Genomic DNA, 21,817 nt, shown 5'->3' on the forward strand with positions numbered 1-21,817 from the left:
GGCAATCATAATGCGGTCCTCTTCATCAGAAATGAAAGAATTGAAGTCTGTAGGACAATGTTTACATGACTTGCACAGGTGCTTGACGATCTTGTACGAAATATTCGGGTGTTGCTAAAACGCGGAACGGAACACGGAAACTATTGTATGCCATAATGTTATGTGGAGGTCAGCATTTTGTAAAATCAAAAGGCTTATTATAAACAAGGGAAGCAGAAATTACAGAGAGAACGGGAAGTCATCCACAGAATCCATCATTTCATATTAATACCTCATACTAATGCATTATTATGTATTTTAAAACGATGGATTTTGTGGATAAATGTACTGGTCAAGAGGAGCTTACTTAATTTTGCATAATTTTTAATACAAATACATATTTTTAGCAAGTGCCTGTTGGTACCATCCTTTTCCCCGGCTTTGCACCCCCCCCCCCCTCGATTGTTTGTTTCACAAATAAGGAAGAAAAATAAGATAAACATACTGAAAAAGACTTGAGTTATAATTGACCCCCTTTCAAATTCTAGTACTGTACCTTAAGAAAAGATTTTATGAGCCTATCCAATGAATAAAAGGTACACACCCTCCTCGAGAAAACATTATAAAAGATAAAATAATTTTTTGAACAATTTCTCACAAATATAGCCTATTTAAATCACAGGGGCTAAGCCCGTTTTGGGCCCGAACCTTGTGATACCATGGTACCACAGGGTTCGGGCCCAAAACGGACTTAGCCCCTGTGATTTAAATCAAACGTGCTTTTAATCGAACTAGATATGTTTAAGATAACTGAACTTGAATTTAGTTTTACACCTGTTACAATATACATGTATGTATCACATTAAATTTCAAAGCGGACGAGTCCGGTGTGGAGGAAAAGGTTTGCCTCATTTTGTTGAAACCGAAGAGAAAGATTGAAACCGAACCAATGTAAACTAGGTTGACGTTTGTACGATCCATAGTAAGAGGAATTAACAGATTTATTATTTCATAATGTATGAAATAGCTAAAAGCCTAACACAGAATTTATAATTGAATGGAATTAAAAGTCATCGCATTATTAATCTAAATGTTAAATCGAGGCAAGCTACTGACAAACAAGTTGATGGCACAGGGGTTTCAACAGTCTCAATTAAAGTCAGCATTTCGCAAATTCTATGATCGTTTTAACGATCTAGTTTGCCAATGCAACCTATCATTGGGTCAATTGCTGTCTGACGTGTTTCATACTGATTGTTAGACCGTTCTTGGCACACTGGTTTTAACTACAGATAACTATGTTTACCTGATCAAGATATGGGGCTCACGGCGAGTGTGACCGGTCGACATGGGATGCTTACTCCTCCTGGGCACTTGATCCCACCTCTGGTGTGTCCAGGGTTTGCCCAACTATCTAATTATGCCCCCCTTCAAAGAAGAGGGGTATATATATTGGTTTGCACTTGTCGGTTGGTCGGTATGTCGGTCGGTCGGTAGACCACATGTTCTCCGCTCAATATTTTGAGAACCATTCTTTTGATCGTAAGGATATTTCATATGTGGGTTGATTATGAGTAGAAGAGGATCCCTATTGTTTTTCAGGTCAAACGGTCAAAGGTCAAAGGTCAATCTACTCTGGACATAGGAATATACTGTCCGCTCCATATCTTCAGAACCCTTTGCTTGACAGACGTCAAACTGGGTACACTGGTACATCCTAAGGAGAAGATGACCCGTATTAATTTTGAGGTCACATGGTCGAAAGTCAAGGGTCAAACTGGAACATACTGTTTGTTCAATATCTTGAGAACCCTTTGTTTGACAGACATCAAACTTGGTTCAGGAGAAGATGACCCCTATTGATTCTGAAGTCACATGGTCAAAGGTCAAACTGGACATAGGAACATACTGTCCGTTCAATATTTTGAGAACCCTTTGCTTCACAGACATCAAACGTGGTACACTGGTACATCTTTAGGAGAAGATGACCCCTATTGATTTTGAGGTCACATGGTCAAAGGCCAAGGGTTAAACTGGGCATAATTATTTATTGTCTCCTATATTTTAATTATTTGCTTGATTGACACCAAACTTGGTACACCGGTACATCATAAGGAGTAGATGACCCCTATTGATATTTAGGTCATGTGGTCAATGTACTCTTGACATAGGACGATATTGTCTGCTCAATATTTTGAATTAATGATGCTACTATCAATTAAATGATGTGTGTGTATAATTCTTTTTTTAATTTTGCACCATGGGGGGCATATGTGTTTACAAACATCTCTTGTTTGTATTGCTTATAGAAGTTATGAGATTGATCACTGTTCGTTATTTTCATCCTTCATATACATATAAATGAAGGAATCAATCCAGTTCATACTGTTTGTAATATAAGATTAATAGAATCCTTCATTAGTACGAGTGTGGGATAGGAAAATTCCACCGAGGGGACAAGATTCTCAGTCTAGGACGAGGCTTTGCCGAGTCTTAGACAGCGAATCTTGTTCCAGAGGTGAAATTTCCCTATCCCACACGAGTAAATAATGAAGGATTATTTTTCTCACATTTTACCTACAATTTAGTGCATAAATTTAGGAGCTTTGAGAAAATTCTAAATTGTCAAAATCCTCATTTCAAATTCGATCCAAAAATTAATTAGATAGGCAGAAAGAGCATACCCGAAAATAGTCACTTGTCAGATAATTATACACAAGTCGACACAAGCAACTGAATAGTCGATATAATTAGCTGACAAGTCGACATAATTATCTGACAAGTCAACATAATTAGCTGACAAGTCGACATGATTATCTGACAAGTCGACATGAGTATCTGAGAAGTCGACATAATTATCTGACAAGTGATGACATACATATGCCACCATAATGATTGAACCTTCTTTAGCCATATGCTCTGTTTTCCACGTTTTGTTCAATAGTATGTTGTTACCTGTAACATACAGGTAAATCTGTACATCTCTACCTGTCTATCTCACCTGAGTGTGGAATTTGTAAAGCATAAACGTATACTGATTATACACCTACTGAACGGTTATATGTCTTATCAGTACTAACACACACAGCTTGTGTTACCCTCAGTGTAAACCATTCACAATTAATCTCAATATACACATACGACTGTGTCGAAAACACGGCGAAATCGTAGAAAATGAATTCGTTCAGGGATTTCGGATACGTACAATGTGTGATTATGTGTGCCTTTTGTTTTGAAGCAACTCTGTTTGAACTCGGGGGTAATAATTCTTCGTTGGACACTACTGTCAGCGTCCTAGATGTTGCCGAAAGTCTTGGAGCAACCACGTTCTTGGATTTTGTCCGTAAAACAAATCTGACAGGGAATTTTACTCAAACAGGTAGTGATATTTTTCGTTTTATTATAAATAAAGTTTACATTGTACCCTGTTTCACGTGTACATTACACATAATATATACAAAGAGTTTTCTACAATTTTCTTTTCACATGTTTAAAATATTCTGTGCTAATCTCAAAGTAACCCTCCATGCCAATATGACGAATTACTCAACTTGACCCAGTGGTCCAGATCTGTGTGAAGGTTTTGATATTTGTAAGGACGATGAACCTAAACTGAACACGTACATGCAATTCGATTAAATTTTGAACTCCGCGCAGAAATTCTCCCTTCGTTCACAAGATACGGACATGATCATCTACCCCCTTAGTTGACAATTTTTTTAATTACTTAGGGTCAATAACAGTGTTTGTACCATCCAACCAGGCTTTTGAGGACATTCCAAAGGAAGAAAAGGATAATCTGCAGGATTTATCATATGTCAAGTTCATCCTACTATACCATATCGTACATGGTGTCCACGAAAAACGCAGCTTCCGAAACGAAGTCCAATATAATTCTGAAAGCAGACAAGAGGCCCAGAGTGAACTACTAAAAGTCCGTATGAATGTTTATCACCGAGGAGAGGTGCGTAAAACATTCACTAACGGATCCAATAGGGTCAATACTGGAGCAAAACGAAATGTCAAAAATTCAAAAAGTCTTGATTACAGGTAGGGGTGTTTACTGCACATGCGAAATGTTTCCAGGTTTGATCGTGTAATGTTAGGTTTTTCTGGATGGCGCAGGAGTGAGAGCCTGGTTTTGCAACATACGAGGTCGTGAGATTTAATCTCACTGCTAACAGGCACAGCTCCTCATGAACGGGTATAAAACTGAGATACATGTACCATATCAGTACCCATAATTCATAGTCACGAAACGTAGAAGAATTCCGGTCTTTCTGGCAGCTAAAGATATTGGCGCTGTAAAGTAAAGCCGACTACACTCGGTAACACATTCATTAGTGAGACAGTCGTAACTACTCGGCTGTTTCCGGAACCGGTTAGGATCGTAACTACTCGGTTAGGGAAAAGGAGGAGCGTGATCTGATTAATAATACAAATTTTAGGAAGTTCATCATGATTTGGGATTTTAAAAATCTTGAAGTGACGTAGAACAGCTACGATGACCAGATTGCAAATCTGACTTATAGTGTTTCAAATAACCGTTTCTATATTTTTTGGAGAACAAGAAAATTTAATATAATATATTGTGTATGTTTCTGAATTATCATACTATTCTATGTAACAGATTATTACAGCATCTGGAAGTCCAATTATTAATTTTGACAACAAGGCAACCAATGGAATGGTTCATATCCTGTCACGTGTCATGTATCTACCTCCATCGTTTGGTTCGATTACCCGACTCACATCTCTTCCGATCACGCGTTACGTTTCCTACGGATTGTTAGACGGTGGTCTGGCGGAGAAACTCAACAGTAACAATTATATATCTTAAAAGAATGAATTTCATAGCAAAGTATGTTATTTAGGCTATAACTGAACTTAGTGCAGATTATGGTCATGACATAATCGGGAGTTACCTAACTGGTGTAGTACATAGGAGTAAAGGAAATCTGTGGCTGGACCGGGAATCGAACCCGGGACCCCTGCATTATTAGTAAGGTGTTCTAACTACTGGGCTACTCAGGCCGATATCCACGGTCCATATTGCCCTAATTAAGAATTCCTTCCTCCATTAATTCGTATTCCCTTACAAATCATTCGCCCCTGGTAGGAAAACCTACAATGCATGGGTGGACAACGGCACTACCTGTAGTATATACAAGAGGAGGAAATATGTGGCTGGACCGGGCATCAAACCCGGGACCCCTGCATCACTAGTCAGGTGCTCTAACTACTGAGCCATCCAGGCCGATATCCACGGTTCTTATATCGCCCTAACGACTGCACTAATATATAACCTAATAATGAAAAAGTGAAGACAACGAACAGTGATCAATGTTATGAATCTCATAAAGGTAGAGAAGCACGGAACCCTGGACACACCAGAGTTGGAATCAGGTGCCTAGGAGGAGTAAGCATTCCCTGTCGACCGGTCAAACCCACCGTGAACCCTTTATGTTGATATAGTATAAGGAATCTTTAGTCAGACTCAGAATGTAGAGAAAGGTCTAATAAATGGTGTAGAGCACGCCAGACAGCATTCGACCCTATTATCTGTTGTAGATCGTTATAACGACCATGATAGAATTTGCGAAATGCTTACTTTAAACGACACTGTTGAAACATCAACTTATTTGACATATATATACATGTACTTCGCTATTAATTTCATTCTTACGATTCATCTTATTGATAACTATAAGATGAATTTTAAACCCAAAAGCGTAAATGACGTCATGTGCAAAGTTTAACGTGCAGCATTATAAGTCAGTTAAATTGCGTGTTCCAGATTAAATTAGATTAACACACTTACTAGTAATCCATGCAGTGTGCATTGTTTTAGTATAGAATTCATTCTATAAATTTTGGAAAATGTATAAGGGTATGATCTACGGTGCCTCATGAAAAGCATGTCTGCTTGAAGCGTAAGTAGTTAAAATCCACTGACGTGGCTTGATACGACATGTACAGATGTAGGACACAAACAAAATACTGAAGCAATAATTCACTTGACAATACTGGATTGTACAATTTTTATTTTTCATGCACATAGTAAATACATACACAAGTTGTGGTTTCAATTTATTCAGGAAAAGAGCCATACACCCTCTTCGCGCCCTCAGATCTGGCCTTTGAAGCACTACCAAACAAAACGATGGATCTTTTCATTAGGAATAAAACCGCCATTCACCGTGAGTGTTAAAATGAGAAATGTGTGGTGTCATTTTAACCTCGGAATTAACAAACACTGACTTCGTATCGGACATATTTCAGGTTTGATGGAGAATCATATTTTGTCCGGTACATATTTTAGTAAGGGAATGGAAGCAAACGACACATTTAAAACAATGCTTGGAGAAACACTGACAGTCGATTCTATCAAAGGTTTGTGATAACAAAAATCAATAGCAATCTTCAAAAAGCCTAGCTTGCATGATCGAGATGAATTATTTCATAATAGCTGATTTTCTGCCCATCACAATCATCATCCCAACGACATGGTATAAGCAATATAAATTCACATGCTTTGTACATGATTTTATCCCAAATATCCAATAGGAATGAATTTTTATACACTTTTATTCAGTGACGTAATCAGAGTGACGTAATCATTGGTTTTGTAGGTAATGTGACAGTCAGTGGCGCCCTCCTCGTGCTCCCGGATTTTACCGCCACAAATGGGGTAGTTCACATAACCACAAAAGTCTTCCTACCACCCGATTTTTGCTGAATTAGAGGTCGACCGTACATGTTGTATTTATGTGATAGAGTTTACGATGGAATGTTTGACGATGTAGTCTTTGTTCTTGCTCATTACAACCTTCATCGTTTTCATTGTCTTAAAATGATGACGACGATCTAGGGTACATATTTTGGTATTCAGTGTTTATATAACCAATTTTGAATGATTTCAATCAACATAAATGTTTGTTGTTAAATAATGATGAAAAGTGAAGTTGATCAAATTCACATGACTTGTACACTCACAGGTACAGGATTAGAAACTGACCTTTTTGCACTCGAGACTTTTTTCGAAGAGTTATCTGCGCTTGGTAAAAAAAATAAATAAGAAAAATATGTCCAGTAAATAATTAATTCTATTTCATATTTTCATAAAGAGAAAGTGTATGTAACTTTTTACTACGAGATTTCTTTAAAGAATATTTTAATGAAACATGCTCTTCCGATAGACTAAATGAAACAGTAATCAAAATTCTAAAATCCCTATGGGGGATTATCTTTATTTGGTGAACCCTTCAAAATGATACCATGATTACAAAAATCCCATTATTCATTTACTACTTTTGAAATAGGATCGTTATACATTGAATACCTTAATTGAAACATGCAGAACTTTTGAATTTTGTTTCTTGTCTAAATCACAGGTTTGCATGATGCAATCGGACAACTCATTGTTGATGAAGTAACATTAAAATTAATGTATGTGTGACGTAGATACAGCTAAACCAGTCTAATTCGAAATGCTCTGCGAGACAGAGTTTGTGATTTGAGAGAATGTCGGCTTGCAGTGTTAAGAACACGGTAAAAAGGTCCGGATTCACAGTGAAACGGAATACACAGGTGTTTGGATATACAGGGTAAACTGTTTTATTATTTATTTTGTAACAATAAGTAAAATTAAGACTGAATACGACTATATATCGTCAGGCAAGTACATGTAGGGCTATCAAAACAAAGGTTCCACAAAGCTCACAGCATTGCGTGTTGTAAGGCAGTATTTACAGGCAGGGGTTTCAACAGCCTCGTTTAAAATCAGCATTGCGCTACTTCTAGGGTTGTTATAACAATCTAGTTTGTCAATATAATAACCTATCATCGGGTCCAATGCTGTGTGAAGTGTTTCATACTGATTGTATCCCGTGGGGATCCGGGTTAGAATAAGTCCTCAGTACCCCTTGCTTGTCGTAAGAGGCGACTAAATGGGGCGGTCCTTCGGATGAGACCGCAAAAACCGAGGTCCCGTGTCGCAGCAGATGTGGCACGATAAAGATCCCTCCCTGCTCAATGGCCATTAGCGCCGAGCATAGGCCTAAATTTTACAGCCCTTCACCGGCAGTGGTGACGTCCCCATATGAGTGAAATATTCTTGAGAGGGACGTAAAACAATATTCAATCAATCAATCATACTGATTGCCAGGCCGTTTTTGGCACATAGCCGATTTTGACTACGGATAACTACGTTTACCTGGTCAGGATATAGGGCTCACGGCGGGTGTGACCGGTCGACAGGGATGCTTACTCCTCCTAGGCACCTTGATCCCACCCCTGGTGTGTCCTGGGTCCGTGTTTGCCCAACTCTCTATTTCGTATTGCTTATAGGAGTCAGTGACGGATTTAATGGGGGAGGGTCCAGGCTGCGCCCCCCCCCCCCCTAAAATTTTCAAATTCAAGGTAAATCGTAGTATCTTGTTCAGAAAAATGTAGTAAACAATAAAAAAAGCAAGAATTTCTTCCACTCACGGAGAAATAAATGACGAAATCTTTTGATTTCTTGAATTACCTTATTGGGAGAACTTAATTTTTTCGAAAAACCCTTAAACTTTGCGTCATTTTATTAATTTCACCTTACATGTATAAAAAATGATAGAAAATAGTACAACTGACCCCAGACCCCCTGCCTCATAAAGTGGCGCCCCGCGTAACCGCAATTCCTGGATCCGCTCCCAAGAGTTGCGAGATTGATCGCTGTTTCTTATCTTCACCTACAAGGAAGTTTAGGATTTCCATCTCAGTGACTTGGGATTTCTTTTTTTTTTAACTTGAAAACCAAGATGAACCCAGATTTTTTAAAGTCACATTTGAAATGGAAAACAAACTATACAATGAAGATGCCCTTCTAGTAACCGTGTTTTTGCAGGGTTTCATTCCTGAAAGTTCGATGACACTTGAAAAACTCCGAGAGATTTTTCCCTTCAGTGATCTTAAACCCTTACATTTAATCCTTAAAACTATTTGAAAGTTTAAAAAAAAATTAAGGGATGAAAATGTTTTTAAAATATCGTGTGCAATAATTCGTAGAATTTCCCTTTATGAAAGGTGAATATAACGAACAGTGATAAATCTCATAAATCCCAAGAACAATACAAAATAGATAGTCGTGCAAGCACCCTTAGACATACCAGAGATGGGATCAGGTACCCAGGAGGAGTAAGCATATATAACCTCGACCTTTCATCTGTGATCTTGAAAGCAAATAAACGCTACTTACGATAGGGACTTTATTAAAAGAGAGAAATTTACTGTATAAGTTTGATTGAACACGTACTTGAATGAAGTATGCAGTTTAAATACTGGTACACACATACATTGTACAATACTCAGAAACTACATTTCAGTAAAGATAACCTTTTAAATTGAATACCGACACAGATACGAGCATGTCTGCAGAGTACCACCCATAAAAGCAAAATTTGAGTAAGAAGTTCCACTCACATTTCTTCCCGAGGAGAAGTTTCATTTTGTGACCTAATCAACATCTCATGTTCTGACCTTTAAAACTACTGACTTGATACAGGGTTTCATAATGTTGCACAACATCATAATATGACAAAAGAACCAAGTTCATTTGGTATCATATTCGGCCTCGTGAATATTTCAAAAATGAAGTACATTTCAGTAACTATAGATTGACCCTAGTAATATAGTAATCAATGATAACCTACCAGTGGGTCTTTAAGCAAGGTATTATACCAGATAAGATTTGCATGAAAAATTTTAATATTGCTCTTATACACAGGCACTACAGATCTTCCTTCTGGTATTTTTTCAACTACAACCTTGATAATAAATAGACACAAAGCGTCGTATATGACATTTTTCCTTTAAAAAGGAATGTTACACTAGAGTAATTCAATATGGCTGAAAAGTGGAGGATATGAATAACAGTATTTTGAAATTGAAAACTTTCAAATCTACTTTATTTAGTCAGAAATTGCAGTTTTAGTAGAAAGCAATATGAAAAAAATTAAAACCCCTGCTGTACTCGAACCCGCGATCTGCAGTTTAGCAGTCGACGATGAGCTATTCAGCTAGGTAATTAAAACTAAATAGAATAAACCAATATTGCTGATATTCATATTTTCATTCATGTTTTAAAAAGAAGTCATCTAATATGACGATGTAGAGTACCTAGCAAAAAATCTGAGAAGAGTTTAAAATGATTAAACAAAGGTAAATGTACGAACCAACGCAGGAACAGGAAAACTCTTCTATATCCGCTCCCCGTTCAACTCTAGATTGAATGACTAGTTTTACGGAAATTAATTTGTCAGCTAATAGCATACTTTTATAGCTGATACGACTTAAAATGAATATGACAGGAAGATGAATCGAAGAGCTATCAGTCCTGCAACACCCCCCCCCCCCCCCCCATCCTCCAGTTGTCTACCGAGTAAATCAGATCAATGTTGATCTTTCGATATGCATCTCAAAATGCCTTGATGTTTGTGACTAGAACACATTTACAACTTGTGTGGTTGTAAATCGTGCATATACATTTAATGATGGGCTTCATAATGGAGTTCTAGAATGGACTTTTATCAAATCATACAGCTTTTTGACGGATCTTGTTAGTACTTTCAAAAATCAGAAGTTGCAGGAACATTGAACGTGGGTAACAGCCCGTGTTACATGTAATTATGAACATAATCAAGCACAACCCGTTTTTTTCTCTATTTCTCCCTCTTCAATACATTATACACAGCCTGGGATTGATAAAACTGATTTTGGAAACGGTTGCTATTTTGTAAAAATCCTATCCATGCATGCATTAAGTCACCAGTAGTGAGAAGTTTTGGAAAATCCATTAATTTCGCCCGCGCATGTTTTTCATCGATACCCGCTAGCATATTCCAAAATCGCACAAATTTTTCGTCGTCTATTGGATGATTTCGTCCTTGTTCGTGCGTAGAGAAGAAATCGAAAAACTCCACCACACATCGTCGAGCTGCCGATTGAAACTCATTGGAGTTGGTGTATTGACCATTAAAATTATCGTGACTATTGGCAAACAGCTCAAAAGTAATGGAGTTGGTGCCCCTACGTAACACATGTGATTTCCACCAGGCTATCGTTTTGGCTCTGTCCATTGGTACATCCCTTTGTTTGAGATATATACGAATGGATTCTAGCTTTTCATTAGTCTTGATGACGTCAGACTGAGAGATGATTCCATCTTGGTCATGGTCTAAAATCTGAAACCACAGCAGCCATTTCTTTTTCATAAATCTCTGATCTGAAAATTAGATAATATGATTAGTGATTAAATGGTTTTTGGCAGCTGCAGAGCTACATGTATCAACGAATTCGAGAGTTTTTGCAGAAAGAATATTAATTAATAGTATTATAAATTTTGCCTGCTCCAAAATTCTTCCGATGATTTTTGAAAATTATTTTCTTTATACATGTACTCACATGTACAATTACCATAATCAATAACAAATTCTAGCACCATGTGAAAGTTTCATTTGTTCTATAGTATGCCTTGGAACTTTAGAATCACACGACAAAAAGGAATACAGAAAAATTACACCAGTGGTTGTTTGTTTTACGCCCCGTCGAGAATTTTAATTCATAATAAGACGTCACAAGGCCCAGGTCGAGTACCTATGCTAAGCGCTCAAGGCCGTAGCAGTGGAGGTTCTCTACTGTGCCAACGCCTGTCGCGACACGAGACCTCCGTTTTTAATGACATATCCGAAAGACCCATAATTCTCACTTCTTAATGTCGAATGTTTGGCGATTAGGAGCAATTATTACCTATCTTTATGCCTTAGGTTTGACGAAGTCATGGTACGAACGGTGCTCGAACTCAGGACCTCCCGGTTATACGAGGCGACCGCTCTAGTACTGTGCTACCACTACTTGTGCGCGAATGGTTGCGTAAGACTGATGTAAGAGGACGAGTTTGATGTCTTGTTGTAAATGTAAATGATCAACTCCGCCACAAAGGCAGCGATCGTGTTGGGTTGAAATTTCCTTGTGTCTCTTTTGTCCGCCATCGTAACAAAAACAGAGGTAAGCTAAACATCTTTGTCTAAATGTTGGTTTACTCATATGCAGACAGTCCCGTGGGGATCCAGACTAGAATAGGTCCTCAGTACCCCTTACTTGTCGTAAGAGGCTAGTCGGATGAGACCGCAAAAACCGAGGTTCCGTGTCACAGCAGGTGAGGCACGATAAAGATCTCTCCCTGCTCATAGTCAAATAAACGCCGAGTATAGGCCTAAAGTTTGCAGCCCTTGATCAGCAGTGGTGACGTCTCCATATGAGTGAAAGGGGCGTTAAACAACAACAATCAATCATATGGAGACCTTACCATTAAGAGACGTAAAATTTAGGTGTACATGCTCAGCACTTTACGGTCTTTGAGAAGGGAGAGATCTTTTACCATGCCACACCTGCTGTGACACGGGGCCTCGGTTTTTGCAGTCTCATCCGAAGGACCGCCCCATTTAGTTGCCTCTTACGACAAGCAAGGGGGTACTGAGGACCTATTCTAACCCGGATCCCCACAGGAATGTTGGAGGATACTTCGATCACTTTAATGAGACGTTAGAAAGCTTCTACAGTTATTGACTGTTAATGAGGTCTACTTACGACAACACGGACCAGGTCAGGCAGATACTTGTTTGTCCATCATATCAGTCAAATCGACCCTTATGTTTTCTATACTTAAACATTGATGTGCACACAAATGCTTCAAAACAACTTACTTTCATTTGGATTGACAGATATCCAATAAAAAATAATTATCAATCCTATCAAAGCTTGAATGGCAGTTTGTCCGATTCTGCTGTAGTACGCAAAGTCAAAAAATTCAGCGGCGCAGTACCAGGTCTCATTGCTAGCCTCGCTTCCGAATTTCCTCGATTTGTCCACAGATTCATTTGATATGCCAAACACCTCAGAACAGCCTAATAAAGATAATTCAATGAGGTGAATGGTCTGTTGCGATCTGTTTCTTATTGCATTACTGCATTAATATTTTTTATTTCTTTGCAAATACAAATGGACAGAATTTTACCATAACGAAAGAAGGGGAGGGGGTAAAAATTATGAATCATACAAACATATAAAAATCTTTTTTCCCCTGAAAGCAGATAAACTGTACGAAAAGTTACATGTATCATGAAAAGGAGCACAGCCAAAATTGCAAATTGATGACTCCTGGGTGCCGGAGAAGGTCTGGTAATGAGTAGGGGTTTGTAACTAGTAAGGTCTGGTAATTGAGTGGGACCTTACTAGGCACAGAACCCTACATGATTACCAGACTTTACTTAGACTTAGTGGGCACAGAGCTACACTCAATTGCTAGAACTTACTAAACACAGAACACCACTCAATTGCTAGAACTTACTGGGCACAGAGCCCACTCAATTGCTAGAACTTACTGGGCACAGAGCCCACCCAATCGCTAGAACTTAATGGGCACAGAACCAACTCAATCGCTAAAACTTACTGGGCACAGAGCCCACTTAATTGCTAGAACGTACTGGGCACAGAGCCCGCTCAATCGCTAGAACTTACTGGGCACAGAACCCACCCAATCGCTAGAACTTACTGGGCACAGAACCCACTTAATTGCTAGAACGTACTGGGCACAGAGCCCACTCAATTGCTAGAACTTACTGGGCACAGAACCCACTCAATCGCTAGAACTTACTTGGGCACAGAGCCCACCCAATCGCTAGAACTTACTGTGCACAGAACCCACTCAATTGCTAGAACTTACTGGGCACAGAACCCACTCAATCGCTAGAACTTAATGGGCACAGAGCCCACTCAATCGCTAGAACTTACTGGGCACAGAGCCCTACTCAGTTGTCATAACGTCTCACCCAGGCACATGAGTTATTGTCCTTGAAACCACTTTTAGGTATAGATGAATGATTATCTATGAAAAACAATATCTGTTTAATTGATTGTATCTTGTTTTAACGTCCCTCTCGAGAAGTTTTCACTCATACGGAGACGTCACCAAGACCGATGAAGGGTTATGCTCGGCGTTTACGGCCATTGAACAGTGAGGGTTCTTTAGCGTACCACACCTACTGTGACACGGGACATCCGTTTTTAATATCATCTCCGAGGACCCGTGACATTCACACCTGATGCCGAGCGTTTGGCGATGGAACTGTTACTACCTGTTTTGACGACTTAGTTCTCTTGCGGCCGGAATTCGAACCCCGAATTTCTGTATGCGGGGCGAACGCTCTACCTCAGACCACCGCGGTGGTTGAAAATACAAAAACTGTTTTTCAGTATGAAATCGTTTACTAGTTTTTATTTTAGTTTGATCGATTAAAATGTTGCAATAACAAAAAAACAACACAGACCCCCCCCCCCCCTAAAAAAAATTCCACAAACATAATATCACATGAAGATAGAATTACTATAAGTCAATAGTTTTTGTAAAATTTTCTTTGCTTTTTAAAATTACACAATTAATTCATGAATCTCAACATAAACATTTGTTAACGTAGCGATATTGGGCGGTAATGGTTTGCCAGTCAATTCGAACACCGTGTCATTTCCATAACTCATTTAATCTTTTAGAGACAATAATGTCTGCGTGAACTAATATCTTAACATTGTCAAATAATTTTCGGGAAATATTTTGGATGGAATCATCCTTGTCAGGTTAAATGATAATTATTCAAATAGGTGTGATTATTGAACTAATCTCGAGGCTCTCATTAGTCTGGTCCACCCCCCCCCCCCACCCCCCCCCCCCCCCCCACCCCCCCGCAGAGCTACATGTGAAGTTTCAAATCAATCGAGCAGACAATGTGGCCTGTAGAGTGTCTACAATCTTTTGTCAAGGTCACTATGGGACTTTGTAGAAAAAAGCTTTGCATGTTTTTCTACGAAGACGTTATATATATGTATATATATAAGTTTCATAGCGATAGATAGGCCGTTCTTGCCACACTGATTTTGACTACGGATAACTCCGTTTACCTGATCAGGATGTAGGGCTCACGGCGGGTGTGACCGGTCGACAGGGAATGCTTAATCCTCCTAAGCACCTGATTCCACCTCTGGTGTGTCCAGGGGTCCGTGTTTGCTCAACTATCTATTTTGTATTACTTATAGGAGTTATGAGATTGATCACTGTTCGTTATCTTCACCTTTCATGAAAAATTTCACGACGTACGACGGACACCGAGCGATGACAAAGAGTGCAAGGTCATTTTGACCCTGGGTCAAGGTAAAGTAATAATAAAATGATTCTAAGAAATACTAACCAATGATCCACAGCACATACAGGTAAAGGACATAAGCTAAATAGAAAACTGCAAACATTGTGTAGTTGGACTGATGTTTGATGATGTCCTCCTCGTTTCTCCTCGCTGCCTGTGGATGGCCATATTTTAACAGAATTATGTGTAAGAGTATGTATCCCAACACGGAGAGTCCCTCTATTCTGAGAATTTGGGGAATAGAGGAGGCCAGAGGGCAATCATCTGCATTGGTGAAACCTGAAAAAGTGAAAGTGAAACTATGATGTGCATGTTGCCTATACGTGACAAACATTTTCGGTGGGAGGTGAATTATGAGGACTTCCAACACGATGCATTTGACCGAAAGCACCAGATATGGTTCCTTTAATTATAACTATAATGTAATAATTATAACATTATAGTGTTAATTCTAATGTCATTTGTTTACAGAATAAGACTTCACCTTAACAGCATATGATTATTTGCCAACAAAACAGTTTCAAGCATCTAGAAAACTCTCTCTCTCAAACTATCTCTCTCCTCTCTCCTTCCTCTCTCTGTCTCCTCTCCTTCCTCTCTCTGTCTCCTCTCCTCTCCTCTCTCTCACTCTCTCTCTCTTCCTCTCTCTCTCTCTCTCTCTCTCTCTCTCTCTCTCTCCAGCTTACCCTCGTATGCATACACTATCCCTGTAACCATCAACGTAAAACCACCCAAGCCGTATAACACTACAATATAAATAATGGTTAATTTACCCAAGATACAATTTACCGAATACCTATGGCGAAATACGGATAGCATTACAAATTCTAAACATAGATATTACAAAATCAACTAATTTCCATTTGATATTTCTTATATTTATAATAATTATTTCAAGATAATTCCGTTTCTTAGAGGAAGAAAAGAATTAGACGACAATTCGGATCTTTATGATAAAAACTTAAGATAATTTCTTTTCTCAAACTTTACATACGCCTGTTATTTTCACAGAGACAGCCCTGTTTTTCCCAACATGTCGGAAGGTCATCTTCGTAGATCTTTGACTTGTGTTTCGTCGGAGTAGGAATCAAAAACAGTGAGTTGTAACTCGGTGGGGCACGTCCTATAATGAAATGGACATGCATAAAAGGTGGAGATAAGGAACAGTGGTCAATCTTATAGCTCCTATAAATAATACAAGATAGAGAGTTGAGCGCACACGGACTACTTGACACACCAGAGGCGGGAGCAGGTGCCTAGGAGGAGTAAACATCCTCTGTCGACCGGTCACACCCGCCGTGAGCCCTATATCCTGATCAGGTAAACGGAGTTATCCGTAGTCAAAATCAATGTGCCAAGAACGGCCTAACAATCGGCATGAAACACATCAGACAGCATTTGACCCAATGATAGGTTGTACTGGCAAACTAGATCGTTATAACGACCATCTAATTTGCGAAATGCTGACATTAATTAAACGATACTGTTCAAACCCCTGTACCATCAACTTGTTGCAGCTCTCTGTACACCGAAGGTAAGTAAGCAAGTACTAGAAGGAAATAAACCTGCATTCTGTATTGCTGTTTTATGCTAAAATGGGAGTGTACTACAACTATATGATAATATCAATGTCCTAAGAAATGGTGTACTACATTGTATGAACGTGGATGTTATTTAGGTGTAGCACGAATGATTGATTGATTTGTTGTTTTCCGCCACACTAAACAATATTTCAGTTACCTGGTGGCACCGGGTTTTTATTAGTGGAAGAGAGAACCCAGATACAATGTACCTGGGAAGAGACCACCGACCTTCCGAAAGTAAACTGGAAAACTTGCTCACTTACCGGCGCGAGCGGGATTCGAACCCGCGCCGGCCAGAGGTGAGAGGCCGTGTAAAATTTTGAGCGCTACGCTCTAACCACTCGACCCCGGAGTTCCTTTGTAGCACGATTAAATAGTTGTACATATACATCTTGTATTATGGTCCTGTAATAAAATGGACGTACATATCTAATTGCTGTCTAACGATGTAATATATTGATGTTGTATGAGGGACTTTTATAAAACTTCGTATTGCACTTGTCAATAGGCGAGAGCAGTAACATACCTTAACCAGAACACTTAAACACTAAATAGAGGGCCTCCGTGGCCGAGTGGTTAGAGCATCGCGATCAAGATCAGAAGGCCTCACATTTCTGGTCGGCGCGGGTTCGAATCCCGCTGTGCCTGTGCCTAGTATACTTTCGGAAATTAGGTGGTCTTCCCTGGTACATTATTTCTGGGTTATCTCTCCCACCAAAGGTCAGTAAACACTAAATATATATGTCAATAAATGAGAGACACTGAAACACTAAATATATAGGTCAATAGATGAGAGAGACACTGAAACACTAAATATATAGGTCAATAGATGAGAGAGACACCGAAACATTAAATATATAGGCCAACAGATGAGAGAGACACTGAAACACTAAATATATAGGTCAATAGATGAGAGATGCTGAAACACAAGATATAGAGGTCAATAGGTGAAAGAGACTGAAACACTAGATATAGAGGTCAATAGGTGAAAGAAGCTGGAACACGTGTCACATAATCCACTTTGATATGTAATCCACTTACTTGTACACTTTGGGAACCATGCTTTAATTGACATCAGTCCTGCGTTTACAGGCGGACAGTCTCAATGATTCAAGACACCCCCTATAACTTTGTTATGTGGGACAGGTCGGCATATGCGGTTAGTATGCGCTATAACTTCGTTATGTGGGACAGGTCGGCATATGCGGTTAGTTTGCGCTTACCTTTACCGTCGTGTGTCTTTGAAATGATTGGCGGAAGTCGCGGATATTGAACAAGTTGATCGTCTGCAGGAGGAATGGAATTTCCTCCTTTCCCTTCCTGAACCGTAAACACGTTCAAAGGTCGGACGGACATTCTTAAACGTAAGAGAGTTCCCCAGTCAGCCTAATGATGAATTTAATAAACCGACAGGCAAGAATATTCCAACATACGGTAATTGTGTCCCCAATAGTTAGGACATTTAAACATGCAAAGCTTTGTAAAATGGTTTGTGTACATGCATCAGTGGCTTTAAAAAATCACCATTATTCCAGTTTATCTAAACAGATGGAATTCAACGTCAATAAGTAATAAAGAATCGTTGTTTTTGTATGTACACCTGACATAAATTCATTTCACTGCTCGAAAATTGATATGGATGTTAACACTTAGGGAGAAACACCACGAGAGAGAGAGAGAGAGAGAGAGAGAGAGAGAGAGAGAGAGAGAGAGAGAAGTTTTCAAGAAAATTATCTGATCATTTCAGAGAAATTCAACCAGTCTTCACACTGTAGCTTCATGTATACACAACTTATTAAACAACATTTAATACAGATCTCTAGACCCGTGTTTTTTAAGGTTCTATTCAGAAATGCATGGATGGTTCGACGATCTTTAAATTTTGCTTTATACATGTACGTGTAAGCGCAGAACGTCATGTTGTTTTTACATACTTTATCAGTGTTCAGTGAAATACTTTTACATAATTATGTATCCAATGTAAAATAGCAGCTCTACTAGCCCATTGGCCCTTTTCGCAACAAATATTACGATTAAGACGAACATTTTAAAGCGCTGTCATTCTTTTATAATTCTTCACTTATATTTCTGAATGAGTAAAAATAATCATATACATGGGTGATAGCACTGACATTCTTACCGAGGGTATATAATTGAAATCGGTTTATAGTAAATAAACAGATACAAAATTCTTATCTTAGTCCCCACGGAGGTAAGAGATATCCCCGAGTCTTTGAAATGTTCATTGCGACATCGACTACTTACAGAGCCGAGAAGCTGTCTCGGTATTCAGAGTAAATAGCGCATTCACGCCAAATCCCGAGATTCTCCAAAAAAAAAAAAAAAAAAAAAAAAAAAATTAATTTCAATGGAATGGTCACAGACATGCATTTTAAAGCTGTTTGATTAACCTACGATTACGAGTTTATAATATAAACATACTCTACTTATTATGACATCATAAGGCCCCTTTCCTCATACACTGCTTCAAATATTTTCAGTGGAGATGAAAAAACCCCATAAGCATGTTCTTGTAACACAGGATCATTTTGTCACAGTTAAATCGATTAAGCTTATTGTACAGGTCATCGTGGTCGAAATATGACGAAAAATATCATAGGTGGCGAAAGTTTGAAAACATTATCACAAGTGATATTTTAAACATTTAAAAAAAAGTTCCAAAATCTATTCCGATTTAGATGCATTTACTGATGAGGTCAAATGGTTACAATACTAAACAATACATGTAGTTTCTCAGACTCCGCTGCATCCGTTAAAAATGTACCGCGAGGCTTTTGTTAAAAAATTTATATTTGTTTATTTCGATATGTAAATGAGGTAACTCATGATTGTAAGTATCTTTTGCCAATAAAATATATTTAATAGTATGTAATGGGTGAATCTATTATTTTTTTTTAATTTATAATAATTCCCATTGCTTATTCTATATATGACAAAGAAAAGGTAACTCAATCCACAGTCGACATTAAGGAAAGATCCATGTAACTCAATATGCAGCCAAGTTGTATACATACATCACCTCCCCTTTCCAATAAATTAAAAAAAACCCATAAAGATGCCCATGGGCCACATCGTTCACCTGAGTCACCTTGGCTCATATTTAAAGATTTTCCCTATATATTCGCATGTAAAACTTTGATCCCTATTGCGACTCTAACATACTTACTGGGGGCATGATTTTTATAAAATTGAATGTGCACTGTCATGAAGCTTTCATGTAAATATAAACTTATCTGGCCCAGTGATTTTTCAAAAGATTTTTAATTGATTTTCCCTATATATTTGTATGTAAAATTTTGATCCCCTACTGTGGTCTTATCTTACCACCGGGGACCATGATTTATACAAACTTCAATCTGCACTATCTCAGGAAGCTTTCGTGCAAATGTAAACTTCTTTAGCCCAATGGTTCTTGAGGAGAATTTTTTTCTATTAGTCATGTAAAACTTTAATACCCTATTGTGGCCCCACCCTAACCCCAGGGGTTATGAGTTTAACAAACTTAAATCTGCACCATGTCAGGAAACTTTCATGCTTATTTCAGCTCTTCTGGCCCAGTAGTTCTTGAGATTGATTGATGTTTTCCGTCACACTCAACAATTTTTCAGTTATCTGGTGGGGTCCAGTTTTTATTGGTGGAAGAGAGAACCCAGATACAATGTACCTGGGAAGAGACCACCGACCTTCCGAAAGTAAACTGGGAAACTTTCTCACTTACCGGCGCGAGTAAGATTCGAACCCGCGTCGACAGAAGGGAGGCGGCCGCGTGATTTTGAGTGCGATGCTCTAACCACTCGGCCCCTGGTTCTTGAGGTTTTTAAATGACCCCGCCCTATTTTTGCATTATGATTATCTCCCCTTTGAAGGCGGCATGACCTTTCATTTGAACAAACTTGAAAGCCTTTCACCCAAGGATGCTTTTGGCCAAGTTCACTTGAGCTTTCAGCACACACCAAACAACCCATTTTTGGCCTGAGAAACTATTATACACATTTTTTTTGGCATAACATAATAATTCGATTGGCTGAGAAACACGTTTCATTTGGTTGTGAAGGCGTAGTTAAAATGTTCGCTTCATGACCGTAAGGTCGTGGTTTGAGTCATGCTCGTACAGATGTACAGTGTAACTTGGCCGCCTCAAACCTACATTTAAAGCGTACAATACGAACGGGTGCTCTTTTGCCAAATGATCGGCTTTTCAAAATGAGAGTCGAGGGCGTCCCCGTGTCGCGGCAGACATATTGTCACGATTGAAAACCTTTATAGAAACGCCACTGTGCGCCACAGATCGATATTTAAATGTAGTTTACATTTAGTTCGTAACGTCTCAACGTAAAAACAAAACGAAACAAGGTGTGTTTGTGAAAATGGAACTAGGATAAAGGTCAATGTTCCAAAATTTTTGAGACACAGGCAATATGCATACCAAACAGAAAAGTTCCATTAGGGTGTAAAAGATATGACCAAGGTTATAGTTTTGTGCCAGACAGACGGGCAAAAAGCTATATACCAGCGAATTTTCGGTTCCGGGACATAAAAATCTAAGTGAAGTAACCCCCCCCCCCCCCCCCAAATAAATAATGTAGCGATCTGATGTCATGACTGCTGGACATAATTAAAATTCATGCTAAAGACTTCTTTTTAAACAAACCACACGATAAAGACTAATGACAAGTTATGGTGTTGGATTTTAGTACACTTACTGCATTTTTTCTTCTTCGTTGGTAACAGTCAAACTGTTGTCCTAAGGAAGCAGAAAAAAACTGTGGTTTATGCGTTTAATTTTAATGTTTAGCTTTTTTTGACTCTGCATATCTTAGCTTGTCTTACAGATGTGCAGTTGTAGAGAAGGTTTTCAACATTTTTTATCCCTCCTCTAAGACCCCAGGGGTGCAAGAGTCCTGAAATTTACAAATGATGTCCCCTATGTCCCAAAGCTTTGTACATATTTGAATAGAATTGGAAGGATAGGTATCAGAAGGTTAAAAAGTGTTTAATTTG

The 21,817-nt window shown here is 38.7% G+C and overlaps 2 protein-coding genes across 2 annotated transcripts; one reads left to right on the forward strand and one right to left on the reverse strand.

The window, feature by feature from the left end:
• Positions 1–3,047: 3,047 nt before the first annotated feature.
• Positions 3,048–6,859, forward strand: LOC125666062 (transforming growth factor-beta-induced protein ig-h3-like). Its single transcript, XM_048899188.2, has 6 exons — positions 3,048–3,358; positions 3,711–3,943; positions 4,610–4,799; positions 6,078–6,179; positions 6,262–6,372; positions 6,612–6,859. Exons 1-6 carry the CDS (start codon positions 3,154–3,156, stop codon positions 6,716–6,718), a joined length of 948 nt encoding a protein of 315 aa, XP_048755145.2. The 5' UTR covers positions 3,048–3,153; the 3' UTR covers positions 6,719–6,859.
• Positions 6,860–9,904: 3,045 nt separating this feature from the next.
• LOC125666061 (uncharacterized) lies at positions 9,905–18,493 on the reverse strand. The gene is made up of 6 exons (XM_048899187.2): positions 18,019–18,493; positions 16,207–16,335; positions 15,899–15,958; positions 15,258–15,491; positions 12,723–12,923; positions 9,905–11,242 (listed from the first exon to the last, which is right to left on the reverse strand). The coding sequence occupies exons 1-6, from the start codon at positions 18,149–18,151 to the stop codon at positions 10,680–10,682; spliced, it is 1,320 nt and encodes a 439-aa protein (XP_048755144.2). The 5' UTR covers positions 18,152–18,493; the 3' UTR covers positions 9,905–10,679.
• Between the last annotated feature and the right edge of the window lie 3,324 nt (positions 18,494–21,817).

Source organism: Ostrea edulis, chromosome 10 (assembly GCF_947568905.1).
Source record: "Ostrea edulis chromosome 10, xbOstEdul1.1, whole genome shotgun sequence".
NCBI lineage: Eukaryota > Metazoa > Mollusca > Bivalvia > Ostreida > Ostreidae > Ostrea > Ostrea edulis.

Excerpts from the sequence above, each read along its gene's own strand:
- LOC125666062 (XM_048899188.2), top strand. The coding sequence starts at position 3,154 with ATGAATTCGTTCAGGGATTTCGGATACGTACAATGTGTGATTATGTGT. Across the intron at positions 3,359-3,710 it reads AGGGAATTTTACTCAAACAG|GGTCAATAACAGTGTTTGTA; the intron begins GTAGTGATATTT and ends TTAATTACTTAG. Across the intron at positions 6,373-6,611 it reads GACAGTCGATTCTATCAAAG|GTAATGTGACAGTCAGTGGC; the intron begins GTTTGTGATAAC and ends TTGGTTTTGTAG.
- LOC125666061 (XM_048899187.2), bottom strand. The coding sequence starts at position 18,151 with ATGTCCGTCCGACCTTTGAACGTGTTTACGGTTCAGGAAGGGAAAGGA. Across the intron at positions 15,492-15,898 it reads GATAGTGTATGCATACGAGG|GTTTCACCAATGCAGATGAT; the intron begins GTAAGCTGGAGA and ends TCACTTTTTCAG. Across the intron at positions 12,924-15,257 it reads GTATGTGCTGTGGATCATTG|GCTGTTCTGAGGTGTTTGGC; the intron begins GTTAGTATTTCT and ends TATCTTTATTAG.